This window comes from Oncorhynchus kisutch, linkage group LG27, assembly GCF_002021735.2.
Source record: "Oncorhynchus kisutch isolate 150728-3 linkage group LG27, Okis_V2, whole genome shotgun sequence".
Lineage (NCBI taxonomy): Eukaryota > Metazoa > Chordata > Actinopteri > Salmoniformes > Salmonidae > Oncorhynchus > Oncorhynchus kisutch.
This window is the reverse complement of record NC_034200.2, coordinates 37,175,710-37,199,742: the sequence shown is the minus strand read 5'-3', so window position 1 is coordinate 37,199,742 and position 24,033 is coordinate 37,175,710. Positions and strand designations below refer to the sequence as shown.

The 24,033-nt window shown below is 41.7% G+C and overlaps 1 protein-coding gene across 3 annotated transcripts in view; it reads right to left on the bottom strand.

The window, feature by feature from the left end:
- LOC109871953 (anion exchange protein 2) overlaps positions 1–22,729 on the bottom strand; it is a 57,867-nt gene extending 35,138 nt beyond the window's left edge. Inside the window, exons 1-2 of one of the 3 annotated variants that reach the window (XM_020462999.2) lie at positions 22,507–22,729; positions 2,130–2,301 (exon numbers count right to left, since the gene is read on the bottom strand). In XM_020462999.2, the coding sequence (XP_020318588.1) occupies positions 2,130–2,198 (69 nt within the window). In that variant the 5' untranslated portion in view covers positions 2,199–2,301; positions 22,507–22,729. Of the gene's footprint in view, positions 1–2,129; positions 2,302–17,600; positions 17,636–21,893; positions 22,239–22,506 lie in introns of those variants that run through there. The other 2 variants (XM_020463001.2, XM_031807055.1) reach the window with 2 other exon arrangements.
- Positions 22,730–24,033: the final 1,304 nt, after the last annotated feature.

The following is a 24,033-nucleotide window of genomic DNA, read 5'->3' as shown; positions in this document are numbered from 1 at the left end:
CCCAGCGTTTGGCCGGTAGGGATTTACTTGGCTCATCGCGCTCTAGCGACTCCTCGTGGCAGGCCAGGCGCCTGCAGGCTGACTTCGGTTGTCAGATGAACGGTGTTTCCTCCGTCACAGTGGTACAGCTGGCTTCCAGGTTAAGCGAGCGGGTGTTAAGGAGCGCGGTTTGGTTTGGGTCATGTTTCGGAGGACGCATGACTCAACCTTCGCCTCTCAGAGCCCGTTGGGGAGTTGCAGCGATGAGAGAAGATCGTAATCATGAAATTGGGGAGAAGAATATGGTTAACAAAACCTTGCTAAAGGCCAGTGAGTGGTAATGCCCCACCAATCCCAGCAGTGATTGACAGGTGTGTATGGTCCGTCAGGTTGCCATAGTAATGAAAGGTGTTTCTTTGGGCTGCAATTGTTCAGATTAACGTCTATTGTTTGACCGAGAGCAACCAGCCCTCAAAGATCAAAACGGACAAGAGGGGGAGGAAATTGCCTTTATCAGACAAACACACACACACACATACTCCCAGTCACGCAAGCATCATCACGACCACCTTAACCGCCCACCCACAAGCACTCCCTCCCACCCCCGATATGAGCATTGGGGTTAAGTCAAAGCTGGTATTAATAAGTAAATCTAGGCAGGAATGCTGGCGTGTGGGCGTCGTACCACCACATATCACCCATGTCTGAGAGGAACTAGCCAACAGTGCGGGAAAAAAACGAAACACTTCATGGGTCTTAGTGGTTTAGCTCATGTCCCCAGCAGGCAAAACTGGGTCTTAGCTAGTGGGGTTTAGCTCATGTCCCAGCAGGCAAAACTGGGTCTTAGTTAGTGGGGTTTAGCTCATGTCCCAGTAGGCAAAACTGGGTCTTAGCTAGCGGGATTTAGCTCATGTCCCCAGCAGGCAAAACTGGGTCTTAGCTAGTGGGGTTTAGCTCATGTCCAAAGCAGGCAAAACTGGGTCTTAGTTAGCAGTGTTTAGCTCATGTCCCCAGCAGGCAAAACTGGGTCTTAGTTAGCGGGGTTTAGCTCATGTCCCAGCAGACAAAACTGGGTCTTAGTTAGCGGGGTTTAGCTCATGTCCCAGCAGGCAAAACTGGGTCTTAGTTAGTGGGGTTTAGCTCATGTCCCAGTAGGCAAAACTGGGTCTTAGCTAGCGGGATTTAGCTCATGTCCACAGCAGGCAAAACTGGGTCTTAGCTAGTGGGGTTTAGCTCATGTCCAAAGCAGGCAAAACTGGGTCTTAGTTAGCAGGGTTTAGCTCATGTCCCCAGCAGGCAAAACTGGGTCTTAGTTAGCGGGGTTTAGCTCATGTCCCAGCAGGCAAAACTGGGTCTTAGTTAGCGGGGTTTAGCTCATGTCCCAGCAGGCAAAACTGGGTCTTAGTTAGCGGGGTTTAGCTCATGTCCCCAGCAGGCAAAACTGGGTCTTAGTTAGTGGGGTTTATCTCATGTCCCCAGCAGGCAAAACTGAGCAAAATTGTTTGAAATGTCATAATGGTTGTAATGATGTCATTTCAACCACATTTACTCGTTGGGGTCACGACACAGCAGCACTGTCTCAAGAAACGTTTTTTAGTTTTTGATTCATTTGTAATAGAGCATGAAATTGGCTTTACAGGTACTACTGGTGCAATGTAAGCATTACCTGACCAATAAGTAAAACACCAACAAATAAATACATAAATAAATGTCTAATAATGTGTGTTTAGAGAGTGTGTATAGAACACCGTTTCCCAAACTCGGTCCTCGGAACCGGGGCGGCAGGGTAGCCTAGTGTCCCCGAGCTGACAAGGTACAACTCTGTCATTCTGCCCCTGAACAGGCAGTTAACCCACTGTTCCTAGGCAGTCATTGAAAATAATAATTTGTTCTTAACTGACTTGCCTAGTTAAATAAAGGTAAAAAAAATAAAAATTAAACCCACAAGGGGTGCATGTTTTGTTTTGTGACCTACCATTATACAGCTAATTCAAATGATCAAAGCGTGATGATTAGTTGATTATTTAAGTCAGCTGTGTAGTGCTAGGTCAAAAACCAAAACGTGAACCCCTTGGGGTCACCGAGGACCGAGTTTGGGGAAACCCTGGTCTAGAATAGCTCATGTGTATCGATGTAAAGTTTAAACTCACGGCTGACGTGACCGCGGTCTTGGTGTTGGCGGCGACATTGGTGTCGCTGGCATCCTTAGGGTTACTCATGGCTCCGTGCGGTGTCACGAGGTCAGGGCAGTATATTGTGACGCAGTCCTTAGCCCTTTTCACTCTGTTTCTGACTCAACAGAGGACTTTTGAGAAGCATAACCTGCAACAACAAAAAAAGGACAGGAATTGTATTGTTCGTCTTGACCAAATTTAATATTGGTATATTAGGTCACTTTTTTCTTCTTCAATCATGCACATTTTATTTTGGGTAGTGATTTAAATTATATCAATGAACATCTCCATTGTACTTCCTACATAGTGATTATAAGTCCATAATAATGACATATGCAATATCAATCGTCACAATATCATTTACACACTTAGGGTCACGTCACCAGACCAGGGTAAAGGTCAGGGCCCTAACAAAGTAATAATATAACAGTTATAAGTAGGGTTAGGGTTTTTCCTGGACAGGTCACAGGGTCCTGACCCTAACCATATTAAAGGCTTTACCATATCGACCATGAGACAATGTCACGTGTGCTCCCTCTCCGGCCTCTAGGTCACCAGGCTGCTCGTTATGGCACACACCTGTCACCATCGTTACACGCACCTGGACTCCATCACTTCCCTGATTACCTTCCCTATATATGTCACTCCCTTTGGTTCCTTCCCTGTGTGATAGCTTCATCATGAAAACCTGTGTGATAGCTTCACAATGAAAACCTGTGTGATAGCTTCACAATGAAAACCTGTGTGATAGCTTCACAATGAAAACCTGTGTGATAGCTTCATCATGAAAACCTGTGTGATAGCTTCACAATGAAAACCTGTGTGATAGCTTCACAATGAAAACCTGTGTGATAGCTTCACAATGAAAACCTGTGTGATAGCTTCATCATGAAAACCTGTGTGATAGCTTCACAATGAAAACCTGTGTGATAGCTTCACAATGAAAACCTGTGTGATAGCTTCACAATGGAAACCTGTGTGATAGCTTCACAATGAAAACCTGTGTGATAGCTTCATCATGAAAACCTGTGTGATAGCTTCATAATGAAAACCTGTGTGATAGCTTCACGATGAAAACCTGTGTGATAGCTTCATCATGAAAACCTGTGTGATAGCTTCACAATGAAAACCTGTGTGATAGCTTCACAATGAAAACCTGTGTGATAGCTTCACAATGAAAACCTGTGTGATAGCTTCATCATGAAAACCTGTGTGATAGCTTCATCATGAAAACCTGTGTGATAGCTTCACAATGAAAACCTGTGTGATAGCTTCACAATGAAAACCTGTGTGATAGCTTCACAATGAAAACCTGTGTGATAGCTTCATCATTATAACCTGTATGATAGCTTCATCATGAAAAGCTGTGTGATAGCTTCACAATGAAAACCTGTGTGATAGCTTCACAATGAAAACCTGTGTGATAGCTTCATCATGAAAACCTGTGTGATAGCTTCACAATGAAAACCTGTGTGATAGCTTCACAATGAAAACCTGTGTGATAGCTTCACAATGAAAACCTGTGTGATAGCTTCACAATGAAAACCTGTGTGATAGCTTCACAATGAAAACCTGTGTGATAGCTTCATCATGAAAACGTGTGATAGCTTCACAATGAAAACCTGTGTGATAGCTTCACAATGAAAACCGGTGTGATAGCTTCATCATGAAAACCTGTGTGATAGCTTCACAATGAAAACCTGTGTGATAGCTTCACAATGAAAACCTGTGTGATAGCTTCATCATGAAAACGTGTGATAGCTTCATCATGAAAACCTGTGAGATAGCTTCATCATGAAAACACTGCTAAGCATTGCCGTGTTCTGAATGGGTTAGACGAGATTAGGATGTATCCACCTTGGCAAGACCACAACATCCAATGGCTGTATTTTCCAGGGGGAGAAAACCCATTCAGCTGGACAGGCAGCATCTTGTAACACTTAGCTGGTGTTACCATGGTCTATTACGGTAGTGGCCACCTGGTTAACGTGATGAGTAACTTTTCCTGAGATCTGAAGACTTACATTAGCTCCCCGAGTGAAAGCCTAGGCCTTAGCTCGGTGGGCTAACAGCACAGTGGTGCGAAACTGACCCGTGTCCAATTACCGTCAAACAATGGTGCGAGTGCCAAGCCCAATAACACTGACCCAGTTCACTCACTGCTTCGCATATTCGATAGAAGTTAGATAACATTCATAAACACTTAAAACAGTGTAGAGCTTCTCTGTTAGTGGAGAGTTTTTCCTCAACAGAGAATAACATATAGCAGTTATCATGAGACTGCGTATGATTTTTAGAAGCAGCGACTAAGGGTCAGGGTTGCCAGATTGGTACCTGGTATTTAGATAACAGGACAATATCTTGACAAATGTCCCTTCGATGACGTTCAGACACACAGTAACATCCCAACACAGCACTTGAGGGTCAGGGTTGCCAGATTGGTACCTGGTATTTAGATAACAGGACAATATCTTGACAAATTTCCCTTCAATGATGTTCAGACACGCAGGAACATCCCAACGCAGCACTTGAGGGTCAGGGTTGCCAGATTGTGTTCTGGCCGTGGTCAGATAGTGGGGGTTGCCATATCGTGTAGGCAGAGTCCACTTGGAAATCCCCCTAATGTGTAACCCAAATAATTTCCGTAAGTAAATTGACACAGTCAGCATTTTCCACACCATTATTGTGATGCTATGCAAATTCAGGTCAAGTATTGACATTATGTTGGTCTCGTTTAAAGTTTCTCTCACTTTTGTATAATCCAAATGGGACCCATATCCTCCTGTTTCCCATGGATGCATCTCAATAGGTTACAGGGTGATTCCTCTCCTCATCATCCCTCGTCCCTGACCCGTTACATCTACTGAACCGAGAGGGCATCACCTCAGACTATTGAGATGCACCCCTCTCTTCCTTCAAGTGATAAGAGATAAGTGTATATACTCCGTCTCACCACTGGAGCATAGGAGTGTCAGCATGGTTCACATCAACAAGGTCACTGCTGCAAGGTTACTGCCTTCGGAAATAGTACATCCGTAAACTGGGGAGGAGAAACTAGATGGAGGATGTTCATTAATTAAAGGTATCCTCTGACACTTCCTGGTTGGGAATGATATGACACTTATATATTATGTATGTATAACATGTGATAATCATACATTATTATATTGGATTAGGGGTGGTGGATCCACAGTACAGATAAGTGCTGAATCATGTGATGTCACGGGGGGGGGGGGAGTTCATTACACAGCATAATTCATGTGGAGATGTTGTCGTCACCCACTACAGAGTGTTTGCATCTGCTTGAGGTACGACTTTCATCTTTAACTATCCGTCGTATGGTGAAGCAGGTGACTCTGAAAGCCCTCGAAGACTAGGACACAGAAGCAGGCAGACTCACACACACGCACGCGCACGCGCACACACACAAAAGAGAGCAATAAGGGGACGACATAAGTCTCAATATTACTCCTACATACAGAAGCAGTGTGTGTGTGTGTGTGTGTGTGTGTGTGTGTGTGTGTGTGTGTGTGTGTGTGTGTGTGTGTGTGTGTGTGTGTGTGTGTGTGTGTGTGTGTGTGTGTGTGTGTGTGTGTGTGTGTGTGTGTGTGTGTCAGTCTGTCTCTGATTACGTTACCATCCCTTTCAGTTCAACCTTCATTCCATTAAAGTGGAAGAGAGCCATCTGAGGACTAAATCATGACCCATCCCTCCCTGATACCAAGTCGATACTGGGAGCCATCTGAGGACTAAATCATGACCCATCCCTCCCTGATACCAAATCGACACTGGGAACCATCTGAGGACTAAATCATGACCCATCCCTCCCTGATACCAAATCGACACTGGGAACCATCTGAGGACTAAATCATGACCCATCCCTCCCTGATACCAAATCGACACTGCTCCTGGCACACTGATTCTGTTTCATAAAGAACACTAAAGAAGACATAAAAGTATTTCCAGCTGACTTCACTTCTAGTCCCCTCTGGAGAACCCACGGCAGGGGTTTACCTCTTTTGAACACACTGAAATTCAGTTATAATGAGGGTATCGCTGAGGCATCGCTAAGAATTCTCAGTAAAAAAAAAAAAAAGTGTTATTCTTATAACACGTTTTACAACGCATTGTAACCGCATCATACTGCACATGTCAGCGTTAAGTGGAAGTGTTGACATCTCTGACTACCTATTTTTGACGGTTTAAAGGACCCAGAGAGCCAGGGGCCTCATTTATCAAAAGGTGTGTGCACACAAGAAAGACTCTACACCCAGCATGCCCCAGTTTTCCCAGGAAAGTGTGCCCATCTCCAAGTATACCTCAGACCATGCGTACTTCTGGTGATTAATCAATTGTATTGTTCACTTTGGGGAAATGGAGGTGGTTTGATGCACAAGAATTATAATAATGGTAAATTAATACAAATATTTCATAAACTGTGGGCCTAATGATAACAGAAATGAATTTACATTTAGTAAGGAGATCGCAGAGAAGCATGGAGCCTAATATGTTTATTTTACTTTTATTGTATAGGCCTAAATAATATATTGCAGGATAAATATTATCCTACCATTTATCCATCCCTCAATAGCAGAGCATGCTCAAAAGTAAATAGACCGGTAGCCTATTTAAAATATTTGACAGTATGGGTAGGCTACAGTAATGCTGTGCAGTAGGAGCACAGCATCTTAGCCTATTAAATCTCAGAGCCACCAAGGCAGAAGATATAAAACACTATGTATTGATAACAAAATGCTGAATAACAATTCATCTTCTGTATAAAAGTGATGGCCGAAGCATTTACTTTTAAATGTCTCAACTAGACAATCAATCAATGTTGCAGAATGCGCGGCCAGTGTTTGGCACTTGCTATAGGCATGCTTTTTAAGTATGAAAAAGTCACTGCAAAAAAAATTGCACATTCTGCCCACACTTCTACAGAAATGTGATCAAACTTGCCATTGCGCTTCTCTTTTAGGAACTATCATGGCCCAGTTCCAACATCTACAAATCGTACAGCAAATGAGGGCGTTTTTTGTTACCATAAAAGGTGCATAGAGTGCGTTTTCAAGATGGGGTTGTAAAACTTGTTCATGGGCGCACAAATACAACAGCCTGTGTTTCTGATTTATCAATGAAAACATGCATATATGTTGCGTGCAACAGTGATAAATCCCAATAATTTGTAACGCAGGAAAATCCTAGAAACTCCACATACACCAGAATTTAGTGAGAAATGTTCGCAAGGTTGATAAATGAGGTATCAGTAGTCTACACAAAGGGACCATGGTTATTTCTGGCGAGGACCCTCAACCCCTGGCATCACCTCCTCCCTCATAGATGCAAAGAGCTAAAAGACTCTGCATGGTCAATCTGACTTCTGCAATGGGCCGGGCCGTATAGCATATACTGTGATAGGGCCTCTGTAGAAGTCAGGACTTTCATACTTCTTGCGCTTCACGGAGCAGAGCAGGGCTGTTGTGAAGGAAGTTGTCAAGGAAGTGAGTTTGTGTTTATACAGGAACCTCCCGCCCTCACCGACCGTCAACCAATCATGTCAATGTGGAGCTATATGGAACTATACGGAGCTATACGGAACTATACGGAACTATACGGAGCTATACGGAACTATACGGAACTTTACGGAGCTATACGGAACTATACGGAACTATACGGAGCTATACGGAACTATACGGAACTTTACGGAGCTATACGGAACTATACGGAGCTATACGGAACTATACGGAGCTATACGGAACTATACGGAGCTATACGGAACTATACGGAGCTATACGGAACTTTACGGAGCTATACGGAACTATACGGAACTATACGGAGCTATACGGAACTATACGGAACTTTACGGAGCTATACGGAACTATACGGAGCCCTCCGTATTGTTACAAGAATTGTGAGGCGCACCGCATCGTCGAAACAGAGATCAATTTGGCCTCTGCAAGCCTCTGGAGGCTCTGTAATTATGTCACACATACGAAGCCTCCGGACAGCATTTCTGGATCAAGGATAAATCAGATAATAATCATGTCAAATCAATAATAAAAGCGCTTAGTGGGGGAAAAAAAAGGTCCAGATTCGCCAGCCAGCATTTCAACAATGAGAATGGCAAAAGGGATGAAGGAGATTACCACGCTGTACCTACTCTTGCCTTTGTTGTTGATGTGGGTCCGTGGAATGTTAAGGTCAATCCATGGTGGATTTGTAAGCGGTGGGCCGGGTTACTGAAGCAAAGCGCTACACGGTCCATGTTAGGCAACCTGCCAGGGATTTATGGGGTTAAGAATGTGTGTGTGAAAAGATTAGCATGATTGTTTATGCAACACTAGTGAGCGTATATAGGATAGAAGACCTTAGCGACACGTGTTTGGTCAGACTTGATCAAAGTTTTGGCACTGTAGCCATTCACGGAACATAAGGTTGTTGGAAAGTGACGTGTACTCTGAAGATATTTGATAGGCCAGGAGGGACTCTACTTTAGATTTTAGGGCCTGAGGGTAAGATGGCCAGCCTGGTCTCATAGACTAGAAAAAATACATTCGGGACTCGCAAATTTGAGTTTGGTATGGTTACATAAGACAGAAGGTTACTTAACGTAAAAATGAAAGGAGGGGGGTTGTTCGGGTGGATTAGTTGGCGTAAAATGCGAACATCTAGCAACCCAAAGGTTGCGTGTTCGAATATCATCATGAACAACTTTTGCAACTTTGCAACTACTTACTACTTTTTAGCTACTTTGCAACTACTTAGCATGTTAGCTAACCCTTCCCCTAACCTTAACCCTTTAACCTAAATCCTAACCTTAACCCTAACCCTTAGCCTAGGTAATGTAAGTGTTAGCCACCTAGCTAACGGTAGCCACAAAAATATTACATTTGTAACATATCATACTTATTGCAAATTCGTAACATATTGTACAAATTGCAATTCAAATCCAATTTTATTTGTCACATGTACCGAATACAACAGGTGTAAGACATTACTGTGAAATGCTTACTTACAAGCCCTTAAAACAACAATTCAGTTCAAGAAATAGAGTTATGAAAATATTTACAAAATAACTAAAGTAAAAAAGTAAAATAAAAAGTAACAGAATAAAATAACAATAACGAGGCTATTTACAGGGGGTACCTGTACTGAGTCAATGTGCGGGGGTACAGGTTAGTCGAGGGAATTTGTACATGTAGGTAAAGTTAGGCCCCGTTCGTCCAGCATTGGGCTTAATAATAATAAATACAATGTTTCTCGCTAATAGATGTTGCTTTTTTATCAAGATTATAGGCTTCGTTCCACTGCAACATTGTAGTATCTTGTATTAACATAGTAAAATGTATTTATATATTGTATTTCTATATACTTTATATATACTTCAGCTAAATCTGTAAAGTGACAATTAATTGTGATTTGATTAATTGTTCAGCTGTCTGAGTGGTTAGAAGCTGTTAAGGAGCCTCTTGGACCTAGACTTGACACTCCGGTACTGCTTGTCATGCAGTAGCAGAGAGAACAGTCTATGACTTTGTCTTTTTAATTTAACCTTTATTTAAGTAGGCAAGTCAGTTAAGAACAAATTCTTATTTACAATGACGGCCTACCCCGGCCAAATCCTAACCCGTACAGCGCTGGGCCAGTGGTGTCTTAGACCATTGTGCCACTCGGGAGATTGGAGTCTTTGACCATTTTTGGGGCCTTCCTCTGACACCACCTAATATATAGGTCCTGGATGGCAGGAAATTTGGCCCCCAGTGATATACTGGGCCGTACGTCTTACAGTCAGATGCCGAGCAGTTTCTATACCAGTCGGTGATGCAACCAGTCAGGATGCTCTCTATGGTACAGCTGTAGAACTTGTAATTCTTAACATACGAAATAGATGATAGAAATGCACAAATTAATACATACCATACAAAACTTAACATATCATTATAAATGGAGGGAGATAGATTTACATTTACTATGTTACGTCTACCCCTGAGTCCAGGTTGTAAACCAGTGTGCTGTTTTTTACTTCTTCCTTACAGTTAAGAATCACCTTACATTTACTATGTTACGTCTACCCCTGAGTCCAGGTTGTAAACCAGTGTGCTGTTTTTTTACTTCTTCCTTACGGTTAAGAATCACCTTACATTTACTATGTTACGTCTACCCCTGAGTCCAGGTTGTAAACCAGTGTGCTGTTTTTTACTTCTTCCTTACAGTTAAGAATCACCTTACATTTACTATGTTACGTCTACCCCTGAGTCCAGGTTGTAAACCAGTGTGCTGTTTTTTACTTCTTCCTTACAGTTAAGAATCACCTTACATTTGCATGTACCAGGAATTTGGCCTAGTGAAATGGTCACAATATACAGAATATACACAATAACTGGAAAACACTAAAAACTACAGACTAAGCTATACATTTGGCATGTGCAATGTCTATAAACAATACATTTTTTAAAAATTATGTGTAATGGGGGAAATATATGTAAGAGTCCGTGGTAGAGTGCAAATTGGTAGGTGCGTACAAGAATGTGCATAGAGTGCAAAGAGCAATGTACAGTTCTAGGATGATAGTGCAAATTCCATGAATGAGAAGAACATCATGGACCAGGTGGCCGGCTGGTGAGGCGCGTGGGAAGAAGCTGTTCAGGTAGTGGGTGGTTTTGGTCATGATTGACCTTTGGAAGTCTTTGGAAGAGGGGGGTGTCCAGGGGGGATGGGTCGGGGATTATCTTTCCTGCCTGCTTCTTGGCCCGATCCTTGATGGAAGGCAGGTGGCAGTGCGTTTTGCTCCCCTAATGGTTAACACACCTACTCATTCAAGGGTTTTTCTTTATTTGTACTCTTTTCTACATTGTAGACACATCAAAATATATTTTATATTTGAGATTCTTCAAATAGCCACCCTTTGCCTTGATGACAGCTTTGCACACTCTTAGCATTCTCTCAACCAGCTTCACCTGGAATGCTTTTCCAACAGTCTTGAAGGAGTTCCCATACGCTGAGCACTTGTTGGCTGCTTTTCCTTAACTCTGCTGTCCGACTCAATCCAAACCATTTCAATTGGGTTGAGGTCGGGTGATTGTGGAGGACAGGTCACCTGATGTAGCACTACATCACTCTCCTTCTTGGTCAAATACAGTGGGGCAAAAAAGTATTTAGTCAGCCACCAATTGTGCAAGTTCTCCAAACTTAAAAAGATGAGAGAGGCCTGTAATTTTCATCATAGGTACACTTCGACTATGGCAGACAAAATGAGAAAAAAATCCAGAAAATCACATTGTAGGATTTTTAATGAATTTATTTGCGAATTATGGTGGAAAATAAGTATTTATTTACACGGTGGGAACCACACATGTGGAGATAATCCGTTCACCTACTCTCCATCTCACAAAGACACGGCGGTTGGAACCAAAAATCTCACATTTGGACTCATCAGACCAAAGGACAGATTTCCACCGGTCTAATGTCCATTGCTCCTGTTTCTTGGCCCAAAAAAGTATCTTCTTCTAATTGGTGTCCTTTAGTAGTGGTTTCTTTTCAGCAATTTGACCATGAAGGCTTGATTCATGCAGTCTCCTCTGAGCAGTTGATGTTGAGATGTGTCTGTTACTTGAACTCTGTGAAGCATTTATTTGGGCTGCAATTTCTGAGGCTTGTAACTCTAATGAACGTATCCTCTGCAGCAGAGGTAACTCTGGGTCTGAACTGCACTTGAAGAAACTTTCAAAGTTCCTGCAATTTTCCATATTGACTGACCTTCATGTCTAAAGGTACTGATGGACTGTAATTTCTCTTTGCTTATTTGAGCTGTCCTTGCTATAATATGGACTTGGTCTTTTACCAAATAGGGGGGACCGACCTTGTCACAACACAGCTGATTGGCTCAAACGCATAATAAAAAATAAAAAAAAGACAAATCCACAAAAAACTGAAATATCACATTTACATAAGTATTCAGACACTTTACTGAGTACTTTATTGAAGCACCTTTGGCAGTGATTACAGCCTCAAGAGTCTTTTTTGGTATGACGCTACAAGCTGGGCACAAGTGTATTTGGGGAGTTTCTCCCATTCTTCTCTGCAGATCCTCTCAAACTCTGTCAGGTTGGATGGGGAGTGACGCTGCACAGCTGTTTTCAGGTCTCTCCAGAAATGTTAGATTGGGTTCAAGTCCGGGCTCTGGCTGGGCCCACTCAAGGACATTCAGAGACTTGTCCCGAAGCCACTCCAGCGTTGTCTTGGTTGTGTGCTTAGGGTCGTTGTCCTGTTGGAAGGTGAAACTTCACCCCATTCTGAGGTCCTGAGCACTCTGCTACAAGTTTTCATCAAGGTTATCCGTTCATCTTTCCCTTGATCTTCCAATCCCTGCCACTGAAAAACATCCCCACAGTATGATGCTGCCACCCTCATGCTTCACCGTAGGGATGGTGCCAGGTTTCCTCTAGACGTGATGCTTGGCATTCAGGCCAAAGAGTTCAATCTTGTTTTCATCAGACCAGAGAATCTTATTTCTCATTGTCTGAGTCCTTTAGGTGCCTTTTGGCAAACTCCAAGTGGGCTGTCATGTGCCTTCTACTGAGGAATGGCTTCCGTCTGGCCACTCTACCATAAAAGCCTGATTGGTGGAGTGCTGCAGGGATGGTTGTCCTTTTGGAAGGTTCTCCCATCTCCATCTCCACACCTTCCTGACCAAGCCCCTTCTCCCCCGACTGCTCAGTTTGGCTGGATGGCCAGCTCAAGGAAGAGTCTTGGTGTTTCCAAACTTCTTCCATTTCAGAATGATGGAGGCCATTGTGTTCTTGGGGAACATCAATGCTGAAGAAATGTTTTGGTACCTTTCCCCAGATCTCGACACAATCCTGTTTCTGAGCTCTACAGACAATTCCTTCGACCTCATGGCTTGGTTGTTGCTCTGACATGCACTGTCAACTGTGGGACCTTATATAGACAGTTGAGTGCCTTTTCAAATCATGTCCAATCAATCGAATTTACCATAGGTGGGACTCCAATCAAGTTGTAGAAGCATCTCAAGGATGATCAATGGAAACAGGATGCACCTGAGCTTATTTTTGAGTCTCATAGCAAAGGGTCTGTATACTTATGTAAATAAGGTATTTCTGTTTTCGCTTTGTAATTATGATGTCATTATGGGGTATTGTGATGTCATTATGGGGTATTGTGAGTAGATTGATGAGCAAAAAAAGTATTTCATACATTTTAGAATAATACTGTAACATAACAAAATGTTTTAGTATGTATGACACCTAAGTAGGCTTATATTCAACTAAATAGCATATATATATATATATATATATATATATATATATATATATATATATATATATATATATATATATATACATATATTTCAGTATGTTTGACACCTGAGTAGGTTTTTATTCAACTAAATAGCATATATATTACCATATATATTTCAGTATGTATGACACCTGAGTAGGCTTATATTCAACTAAATAGCATGTATATTACCATACATATTTCAGTATGTATGACACCTGAGTAGGCTTATATTCAACTAAATAGCATGTATATTACCATATATATTTCAGTATGTATGACACCTGAGTAGGCTTATATTCAACTAAATAGCATGTATATTACCATATATATTCCAGTATGTATGACACCTGAGTAGGCTTATATTCAACTAAATAGCATGTATATTACCATATATATTTCAGTATGTATGACACCTGAGTAGGCCTACAAAAGAGAAGTGAAAATAGCAAACTGCAGAATAATATATTTTTGTTCTCTTCTCCACCGGCTCCTCTCCTTTACCGGTATGACTCAAGGTAACAGAGGACAGTGACTCAGCAGCAAACCACATCTAATATTCAGGCACTCTGATGCGAATGTAAAATGGCCTAAATATGGGTGCAATGGATTGAAAAGCAAAACGGCTTTGATGGTTGCAGTTGAGAACCACTCTTAGAAAGTCTATTCGCTCCATTCATTTCATTGTCGTTCGTACAAAGTGTTTCTCTGGTCTACACCATTGCCCATTATCATCCAGTCAAAATAGAGTTCAATAGTGTTGGCAACCACTAGGGCATTTTGGAAATAAGGTCATGACCTCATAAGGTCAGCAGAACATTTTATTCCCACCATCTTGAGCAATTGACATTGCCTGGTTTGTTCAAAGTTGATCAGAGCTAGCTGACTGGCCTAGCTTGCCCTCTATAATTACTTGGGCTGGATCCCAAACTGCCCCTTATTCCCTATAGAGTACATGACTTTTGATCAGCGCCAATAGGGCTACAGTGCATTTGAACCCTAAAACTTTTTCTACGTTTTGTTATGTTACAACCTTATTCTAAAATTGATGACATTTGTTTTCCCACTCATCAATCTACACACAATACCACATAACGGCAAAGCAAAAAAACATGTTTTTTTATTTTTATGAAACACCTTATTTACATAAGTACTTAATGTATAAAATAAATATTGCCGTTATAAAATATGGGGTTTGTTTAACCTAGGCCGATGCTCTCAAAGTGTCTCAGAGGTGGAATGCTGGTCCAGTTTTGCCCTTTAGATCCTAATTACATGGACAGGGGGAGGGACCTGATCCTAGATCAGCACTCCTACTGTAAGACACTGAAAATACGGCCTAGGTCACACAAACAAAAAATCTCAAATTTGAGCATATTCTATAACGGCAGGATTAACTTTGTAAGACAAGAGGTTTGTATTTTCAAAAATTAGAGGCTAGACGCTAGTATGTCTATAGACTAGAAAGGAAAGTAACACGAGCATACCAGATGAGCTGAATTACTTCTATACTCACTTTGAGGCAAGTAACACTGAAACATGCATGAGAGCATCAGCTGTTCTGGACGACTGTGCGACCACACTCTCCGTAGACAATGTGAGTAAGACCTTTAAACAGGTCAACATTCACAAGGCCGCAGGGTGAGACGGCTTACCAGGACGTGAACTCCGAGCATGCGCTGACCAACTGGCAAGTGTCTTCACTAACATTTTTTACTTCTCCATGTCTGAGTCTAATACCAACATGTTTCAAGCAGACCACCATTGTCCCTGTGCCCAAGAACACCAAGGTAACTTGCCTGAATGACGACCGACCCGTAGCACTCACGTCTGTAGCCATGAAGTGCTTTGAAAGGCTGGTCATGGCTCACATCAACATCATTATCCCAGAAACCCTTAACCCACTCCAATTTGCCTACAACATTAACAGATCTACAGATGATGCAATCTCTATTGCACTGCACACTGCCCTTTCACACATGGACAAAAGGAACACCTATGTGAGAATGTTATTCATTGACTACAGCTCAGCGTTCAACACCATAGTTCCCTCAAAGTTCATCAATAAGCTAAGAACCCTGGGACTAAACACCTCCCTCTGTAACTGCATCCTGGACTTGCTGACGGGCCGCCCCCAGGTGGTAAGGGTAGGTATAACAACACATCCACCACACTGATCCGTAACACAGGGGCCCCTAAGGGAGCAGGTTGAGAGCGGCAAGTTCCTTGGTGTCCACATCACCTACAAACTAACATGGTCCAAGCACACCAAGACAGTCGTGAAGAGGGCACGACAAAATCTATTCCCCCTCAGGAGATTGAAAAGATTTGGCATGGTTCCTCAGATCCTCAAAAAGTTCTACAGCTGCACCATCGAGAGCATCCTGACGGGTTGCATCACTGGCTGGTATGGCAACTGCTCGGCCTCCGACCGCAAGGCACTACAGAGGGTAGTGCGTACGGCCCAGTACATCACTGGGGCCAACCTTCCTGCCATCCATGACTTCTATACCAGACAGTGTCAGAGAAAGGCCCTAAAATTGGTCAATGACTCCAGCCACCCAAGTCATAGACTGTTCTTTCTGCTACTGCACGGCAAGCGGTACCGGAGCGCCAAGTCTAGGTCCAAGAGGCTTCTAAACAGCTTCTACCCCCAAAGCCATAAGACTCCTGAACAACTAATCAAATGGCTACCCAAACTATTTGCATCCCCCCCCCCCCCCTTCTACGCTGCTGCTACTCTCTGTTTAGTATCTATGCATAGTCACTTTAATAACTATACCTACATGTACATATTCCCTCAATTACCTCAACTGACCGGTGCCCCCACACATTTTCTTTTTACTTAGCAGGTATTTTTTAAATTAAAACTGTATTTTTGGTTAGAGGGTTTGTCAGTAAGCATTTCACTGTAAGGTCTTACACCTGTTGTATTCGGCGCATGTGACAAATAACATTTGAATTGATTTGGTCATTATCATTCACAACGATTTCCCTTTGCTGAAGTAAGACACAATGTGGCTTTTACACAGGTTTAACGTTGAAGTCTCTGTAAATAGCCGATGTCATAGGGTTAGACACCATCTGTAACTCAAGACCTTATCATTCCTCTCCTCTCAAAGAGAGAAAGAGAGACAAATAGAGGGATTGGTGGAAAATGTATAGAAACGAAAGAGACAGGTGTTACCTCACAAGACAAAGACTACATTGAGAGCTCAGTACAAACTGAAAGCTGCATAAAGGACATGATTTTTCATCGCATCCCCCTCAGAACATGTTGTGTGTGTTAATGGCAGAGAGAAAAAAAACAACCTCCTCACTCAATGAAAAAGTTAATGCCGACTCAAGCTACTCAGCTGGAGCTCATAGGTGCAAAACGGAGAGAATTCTGTTTTACAGTCCAACAGGAAACAGTCACAAAAATGCAGGAACACTTCCCATTTTTTCTTCTTCTTTCACTTCACTCAACAGATAGGGGAAACCCCCCCCCCCTCCCCAATTCCTTGCATGCGCGACAGATTCACACACAATGACACGCCAAACTCTAACAAAACCTCCTCTGTGTCTCCCTATGTGACATGATAACATTACAACTGCTTATTAGAGGCTTGCATTTACAAAGGACAGAGGACATTTCTTCTTCTTCTTGACAAACCCAAACCCAAACTGAGAAAGACAGCAGAGTTTTAAGGGAAGAAGGTATACATGTATACATTTAAATCATTTAATTTATCCAGAGCAACTCTCCTGGTAAGTGTAGGCTTCAACCGCAGCAAGGGGCTTCAACCGCAGCATAACAAGCATAACTGGAGCAAATCTCTACTAGAAAAACATTCACAATACTACAGTTAACATATAACATTTTTTTTTTTTTTACTGACAGTCACAGAAGTAAGTGAGTGAAGTCTGTTACTGTGTGTCTGTGAGCTTGCAGTCAACAACATAATCAAGGTGAGTGGAGACAATGAACACGACTGCCGCAAAACAGAGGGAGTGTGTGTGTGTGTGTGTGTGTGTGTGTGTGTGTGTGTGTGTGTGTGTGTGTGTGTGTGTGTGTGTGTGTGTGTGTGTGTGTGTGTGTGTGTGTGTGTGTGTGTGTGTGTGTGTGTGTGTGTGTTAGAGAGAGAGAGAGAGCCCGACAGAGCTTACCTCGGCGTGCTCACTGCAGAGAGCTTCCTGCAACTGCAGACATCGTAGTGCAGAGTCAAAACCCACTGTGAATTCAGACAGGCAAGGAGAGAACACAGAGAAGAGGGAGAGGGGAGTGGTGAATGTAAGGGAGAGGGAGAGGGAGTGTGTGTGAGAGAGGGAGAGGGAGTGTGTGTGAGAGGGAGAGGGAGTGTGTGAGAGAGGGAGAGGGATTGTGTGTGTAAGGGAGAGGAAGAGGCCGGGTGTGTGTGTAAGGGATGAAGAGAGAAGCAGAGCAAGAGAGAGCGAGGGAGACTGGTTGGTTCTGTATTACTGGCTTGGCTCTGCACACCCCCTAACACAAGCACACACTCTGCCCTGACACACACCAACACTCTACACTCGCAACCATTGAGTACCAACTAATGTTTCAAACCCTCCCCCAACTTCCATTCCCCTCGATTGGGTTTCCTCCTCTAGCCCTCTGACAAGCATGTGACCGTGGGAGATGACTCGACAATAAGGGACTCTCTCTCTCTCTCACACACACACACACACACACACACACACACACACACACACACACACACACACACACACACACACACTCATTGTTAAACACAGTGTGAAACATGACACAGTGACACACATGCCGAAAGACACTCTCTACAGCCGCTATTCACAATCTGACAATGACCTACATATTAAAAAAATGTGGACAAGGTTCTATGCATGAGTAGATCCTGATTCTATCCCACGAGAATTGTAAAAAAAAATCATATACAATGAAAAAAAACGTGATTTGAAATAGTTAAAAACTATTACTCAAAGATATAACAACAAACTTTAATTCATTCATTTTTTTTTATACCAGGTGAAGCAGCTGAGAAGAAGCAATCTTAAAAATAAAAATAAATGACACACACAAGAAACATTAGGTCACTAAAATGGATGCCATCATGTAAAACACCTAGGTATATAACATCAATTTGATACATTTTTGAATGATCTTAAGTGTGTTTTGACTCAACACTTGAAATTAATGCACTTTAATTAAATATGACTTGTCGCCTATAGGGCTATGCAAGCCATTGAACTTTCTGACACACCTCAAAAGTCCAACTGAGCATAGCAAATGTCAACTCAATGTGACAGGCCTATTTGTTCACTGGTCCAAAACAAGGTTATTATAGTTTGGTGATTTTTATATTAGTTTCCATAGGTTTAGATTTTTTATTTGAAATTCTGTTTATTTTTCAGAATTGATTTACTCGTTTTTATTTAATTTCAGTTTGATTAAAAAAACACATTTATATTTCGTTTTTTATATTATTTCGTTTCAGTTTTAGTGTTAGGGATAGAAAGTAGCCTATATGCGTGGGAAGCTAGGAGCCATTAATGTATGTAGGCCTATGGCTAGAGTTGTTTGTGGATGTCACTTCATGCCACTGTGGGGCAGTAATAAAATGATATAGTCATAGGTTTGGTTTGGTTTCAATTATAAATCAATCTTAGGCCGCATTCTAGAGCATAGACGTTGCTGACTACCTGACAGATTCTACAACGCCTGGATGAGTATTTAAGTATCAGTTAACCTCATCGTATGTTATAGCAATCTGTCAGTCGATGACACAGTCAATGACGTGGCACGCAGCCATTGGTTGATGCATGCAGTGTCTGAGCAGTGGAATGCAACCATTGTCTGCTTATTGCCCCTGCTCCGACCAGAAAGAAAAATGCCTGTGAGAGGTACTGCTCTGGGGTACAAGATGTTCAAGTATCCGCTCTAACCAAAAATACATGTCCTCAAAGATGGAAGCCAGGCGGAAGGAGACAAGCTATTCTAGCCAATGAGAGGGCATATACGCGTGTGAACTACAGTTTTCCCGAACGCCACTTATGCCACTTATATCAGTAAATGTGTGACATCACTCTCTATCTAATCAAATAAGCCTCGCATAATTTGACACTCTCTCATACACCTCTTATCTTGCGGGGACAAATTTTGAGCAGAGGTAATCCTCTCGCTTCGCCTCTTCCTCTCTGGTGATAGGTAGTGACAGTGATGCACATGCCAGGCTTATTTGAAACATTTACTGGCAGCATTGCATGTACCCCCCAGAATCAGAAGCTCGAAAACCCAATTTTTTGGGTTAGTTTTGCAATCAAAAATAATAGTTTTAGTATAGTTTTAGTTATTAAAATGTTTTCCTTAATTATTTAATTCCAGTTTACTGAATTGGTTTTTCCAATTGTATTTTTTTGATGTCTAGAATAAACAATAATAAACACTGCTGATGTCATCACATATCACACATATATCAGTTATATCAGAATTCTAGTTGACATTCCCAATAATTTAAAATCACTGACAAATTGTGCCATTCTGATGTATAGGCCCACTGGGAACAGACATCAGTTCTACGTCTAGTTTTGACTTACACAATTGATTGAATTGCCAACTAATGTGATTTCAATGTGAAATCAACCAAACATGGTCACCTTGTCATTGGATTTATGTTAAATGTTGGGTAAAAAAAAGACATAATAATCCCTTACGTTCATTACCTTTTTGCAAATCCAATCAGTAATCCACATTGATTCAGTTTTCCACATAGAATTTTTGGTTGAAATGATGTGGGGAAAAAATGATGATTTGCCCAGTGGTGGAGGGGGGGGGGGGAGGGGCTCTATGACATCAGCCTATCTAGGGTTCTATGTTTATGGATGTCATGACTGACTGACTAGTTAAAGTCCAGTTTGTCTCCTCTCTCACCTTGTAAAGAGTGGCCATGATTACATAAATCAATGTCATAACCTAAACACACACACACACACACATCGGTCCGACACAAGAGCGTCAATCCAACGCAAACAGTGATAATGAGGGACAATCTTAAACCGTGAGAGCGGTTTCCATGGTAATAGACAGAGCCAAGCTGGTGCCACTCAGGGCAATGTGGTCAGGGCATGGTGCTCCATTAGATAATATGTGTGACCACAGGGAAAAGACTTAACATCCTCAACAGTTATAAACTGGACCACAATGAGCAATATTAGCATTTCCAGACCACTTCCTCATCTAACCCCATGTATATCTTCCCTGTTTAGCATATATTACATTTCATGCCCAAATCATCTCAAAATCATTTAAAACCAGTTCATTGAGTAACACGATCCAGATTTGGGCATGAAATGTAATAGATTGAAGGAAATGACATTGTCCGGATATGGCGGAATAAAAAAATGGCTACCACAGTGGCAGTTTTTTGTTTTTTAATAGCTCCATTTAAAAAAATGTTCAGGGCCCCAAACTGTGTGTGTGTGCCAAGTTTCATGCTTTTATGAAAAAGTGAACGATTCCACCCACAACTTGGACATATCGCCTGAACCATAACAGTGTTTTTCTTCAGCCTCAAAAACAATCGATGGTATAATAACTTATCTCCTGTGTAAGCCTATCACCAACCAAAACAATAGGCATTATCCAAACCCACAGCACTTACATGGACATCCAAAAGGATTTGTCTATAATCAGGCTATTCACGATTTCCAATCCGCAACCGCACTATGAAACCAATGGCAGAGGCATGGTCAATATTTCATGTTTTACGGTATACTAATTACTCATCTATGTTGCCAAGTTACTTTTTTTTTTTAGATACATGCGCAGGGTAAGAAAGCAGATTCCAAAACGAGCGTGTTTTAATAGCGTGTAGTCACATTCTCCAGTGGGTTTTTTCTTTTTTTAAATTTTTTCACTTGAAAAGACAAGAAGCGGTGCAATTCAGCATGGCAGAAGAAGAATGACGTTCATATTCTCACGGAAAACCATTGGCTCAGGCGGTACATCTTGGCTGGAAAATTCATGCAAATATATGTCTGTGGAGGGGATGTTTAAACCAGATAAAATGTCACAATTCTTTGTCTCTGGCTGGGAATGTTTCTCTGTTCAGCAGATCCTGGTTAGCTTTGCATGCTAATGTGGGTCGTCCAAAGATACTAACATATGATATATGAATATAATGAAGACCTCAATCCCCTCCATTTATACTTTTCTTATAAAGGCCACCAGTTATGGGGTTTCTATACACTTTCTTGTAAATAGTGTAAAACAGGGAAGCCAGAGAGAGAATAAATCTAACGGAGTGACTCTGGAAGGAATTTATAACTCTGAGAAGTTAATCACAGAAGTTCAGAGTCACTATAATTTATAACCAATAGAGATCCTGATAGTCTCCGACATGAATCAAAATAGAACTATAGAAATATAATCATAGATGTGAATTCTCAGCGTCACAGCTTTTTACTTACCATACCAAACAGGAAAGCGGTGAGCACTTGGTTTACCAATGAGCATGAGTTAATGCATGGACATCTCCTCAAAAGCTCAATAGGTGTTTAAATCACACATATCTTTTCACAATTTCCTTAGTTTCTTTTTGCCTTACAAACTGTCCAACAAAACAATGCAATTTACTTCTTTTTTTTGCCACATCAGGGTTTAAGTTTTTTTTAACCTAGAACCTTTTTAAGAGGGTTCTCCTACAGGGACAAATAGTTCTAGTTCTTCAGTAACATAGTGTTTCGACAGCAAACCTAGCTGAGAAGTTGTCCAGTGCATGCAACCAGACTGACAAATTTCATATCAAGTGTCAACTCCCTCCGTCTGCTGTGTAAATCAAATGCACTTCTGAAAGCGCTATCCGGAAATTAACTATCTGCAAATGATTGAAACCCAGCCTTAGAAATAGTCATTTGGGATGCAAGACATGTTAACACGCTAACTGCCATTGAGATTGAGACTGGTAGCATAGCCAAGGGAATTGACAGGTGACTATACTTAGTCACAAGCTGTATGTAAAAAAAAGGCTTCATATAGTAATGTGTTAGCATCATACACATTATAAGATTACAAGAGACTCACCTCTACATGTTCATTCGTTGTTTTCTTCTCCGCATGCAAGACTATGGAATCTGATAGTCGTTCAGACAAAGTCGTGTACTTAAAAAAATATATATATATAATTATAAAGAAAAAAAATGAAAGAGGTTTGCCTATGAATCTCTCTGTTAAGGATGTTGATATTGGTTTCGGCAGATCACACCAGTATCTGAGAGGTTCTCCTTTGGCAAATGAGTGATGCACATAGGATTGATGAAAGCTAAAGAGGGCAACTATATATAAGGTTGGGTTCAGAATGTGTGTGCATGTGTGTAACTGTATGTGAGAGAGAAAGAGCGTGGGATTAATTGGTAAGCTTTTAACTCCCAAGGGAAGACTCGATAGCACAAGGGGAAGAAAATAAAGGACACAACAGTTATTATCCATACGTGGTCATACTGTCGTGTTCAATCGTACACCAAGAAAAAAAACACCCCTCGGAATGAACTTGAGGTAAATAGTGATTATTCCCAGTACTGTGAGATCTCGCTGTGTTGAGTTCTATGACTCCTGTGGGAAGGGAGAAAATAAGAAAATGAATGTGTACACCAAGACAATGACCACACACATCCCACACACACAAATGGTTGTTTTGAGGAAGTGTAGGAGGACTGGCCTCAATGGAAACAGGGTTTATCAAGTGTTGGCTGTTATTGGGACTGGTCTCTCACAGGTATAAAATAACCTCACAGTGCATTGGATTGGTGCGCATGCTTTGTTTACGTATGTGTCTATTAATGACTATTTTGCATGTGCAGGGCAATTTCACTTGCTGTGAGTTTATTTAGCGTCCTCCGTCACCAAGTTTGTGTTTGTGTGTGTGTGTGTGCGTGTCTGTGTGTGTGTGTCTGTGTTTGTGTGTGTGTGTGTCTGTGTGTGTCTGTGTGGGGCTGTGTGTGTGTGTGTGTGTGTGTGTGTGTGTGTGTGTGTGTGTGTGTGTGTGTGTGTGTGTGTGTGTGTGTGTGTGTGTGTGTGTGTGTGTGTCTGTGTCTGTGTGTGTGTGTGTGTGTGTGTGTATGTATATGTGTGTGTGTGTGTGTCTGTGTGTGTGTGTGTGTGTGTGTCTGTGTGTGTGTGTGTGTGTGTGTGAGATTAAATTCCACTCCATTACTATTAAACCACAAACCACTCAGCCCTCAGAGAGAGACTTGTAATGGATCACCATTATTTATGTCCCGTTACATCGTTTAAAAAAAAACAATTTAATTTGACTTTTCTCACGAGGCTTTACACTTTCCAAGATCAATTTTTGGAGTTAACATAATTTCTTCTGTACTACTAATACAATTATAAAATGGATACAGTGAGATCTCTTTAACCAACATAATACGAGTTAAAGGTTAAAGTGTGGAAGTAAAGGAACGTTTCCTGCTCATAGCGGGTTTTAAATCACATGATCACATTTAAATCACACGTACACCAGTTGATGACGTCAATGTCTCCGGATGACGTCATTGGAAATTCCTATCTTCTTCTATCTTCTCGACTACAAAACATAGAAACACGCAG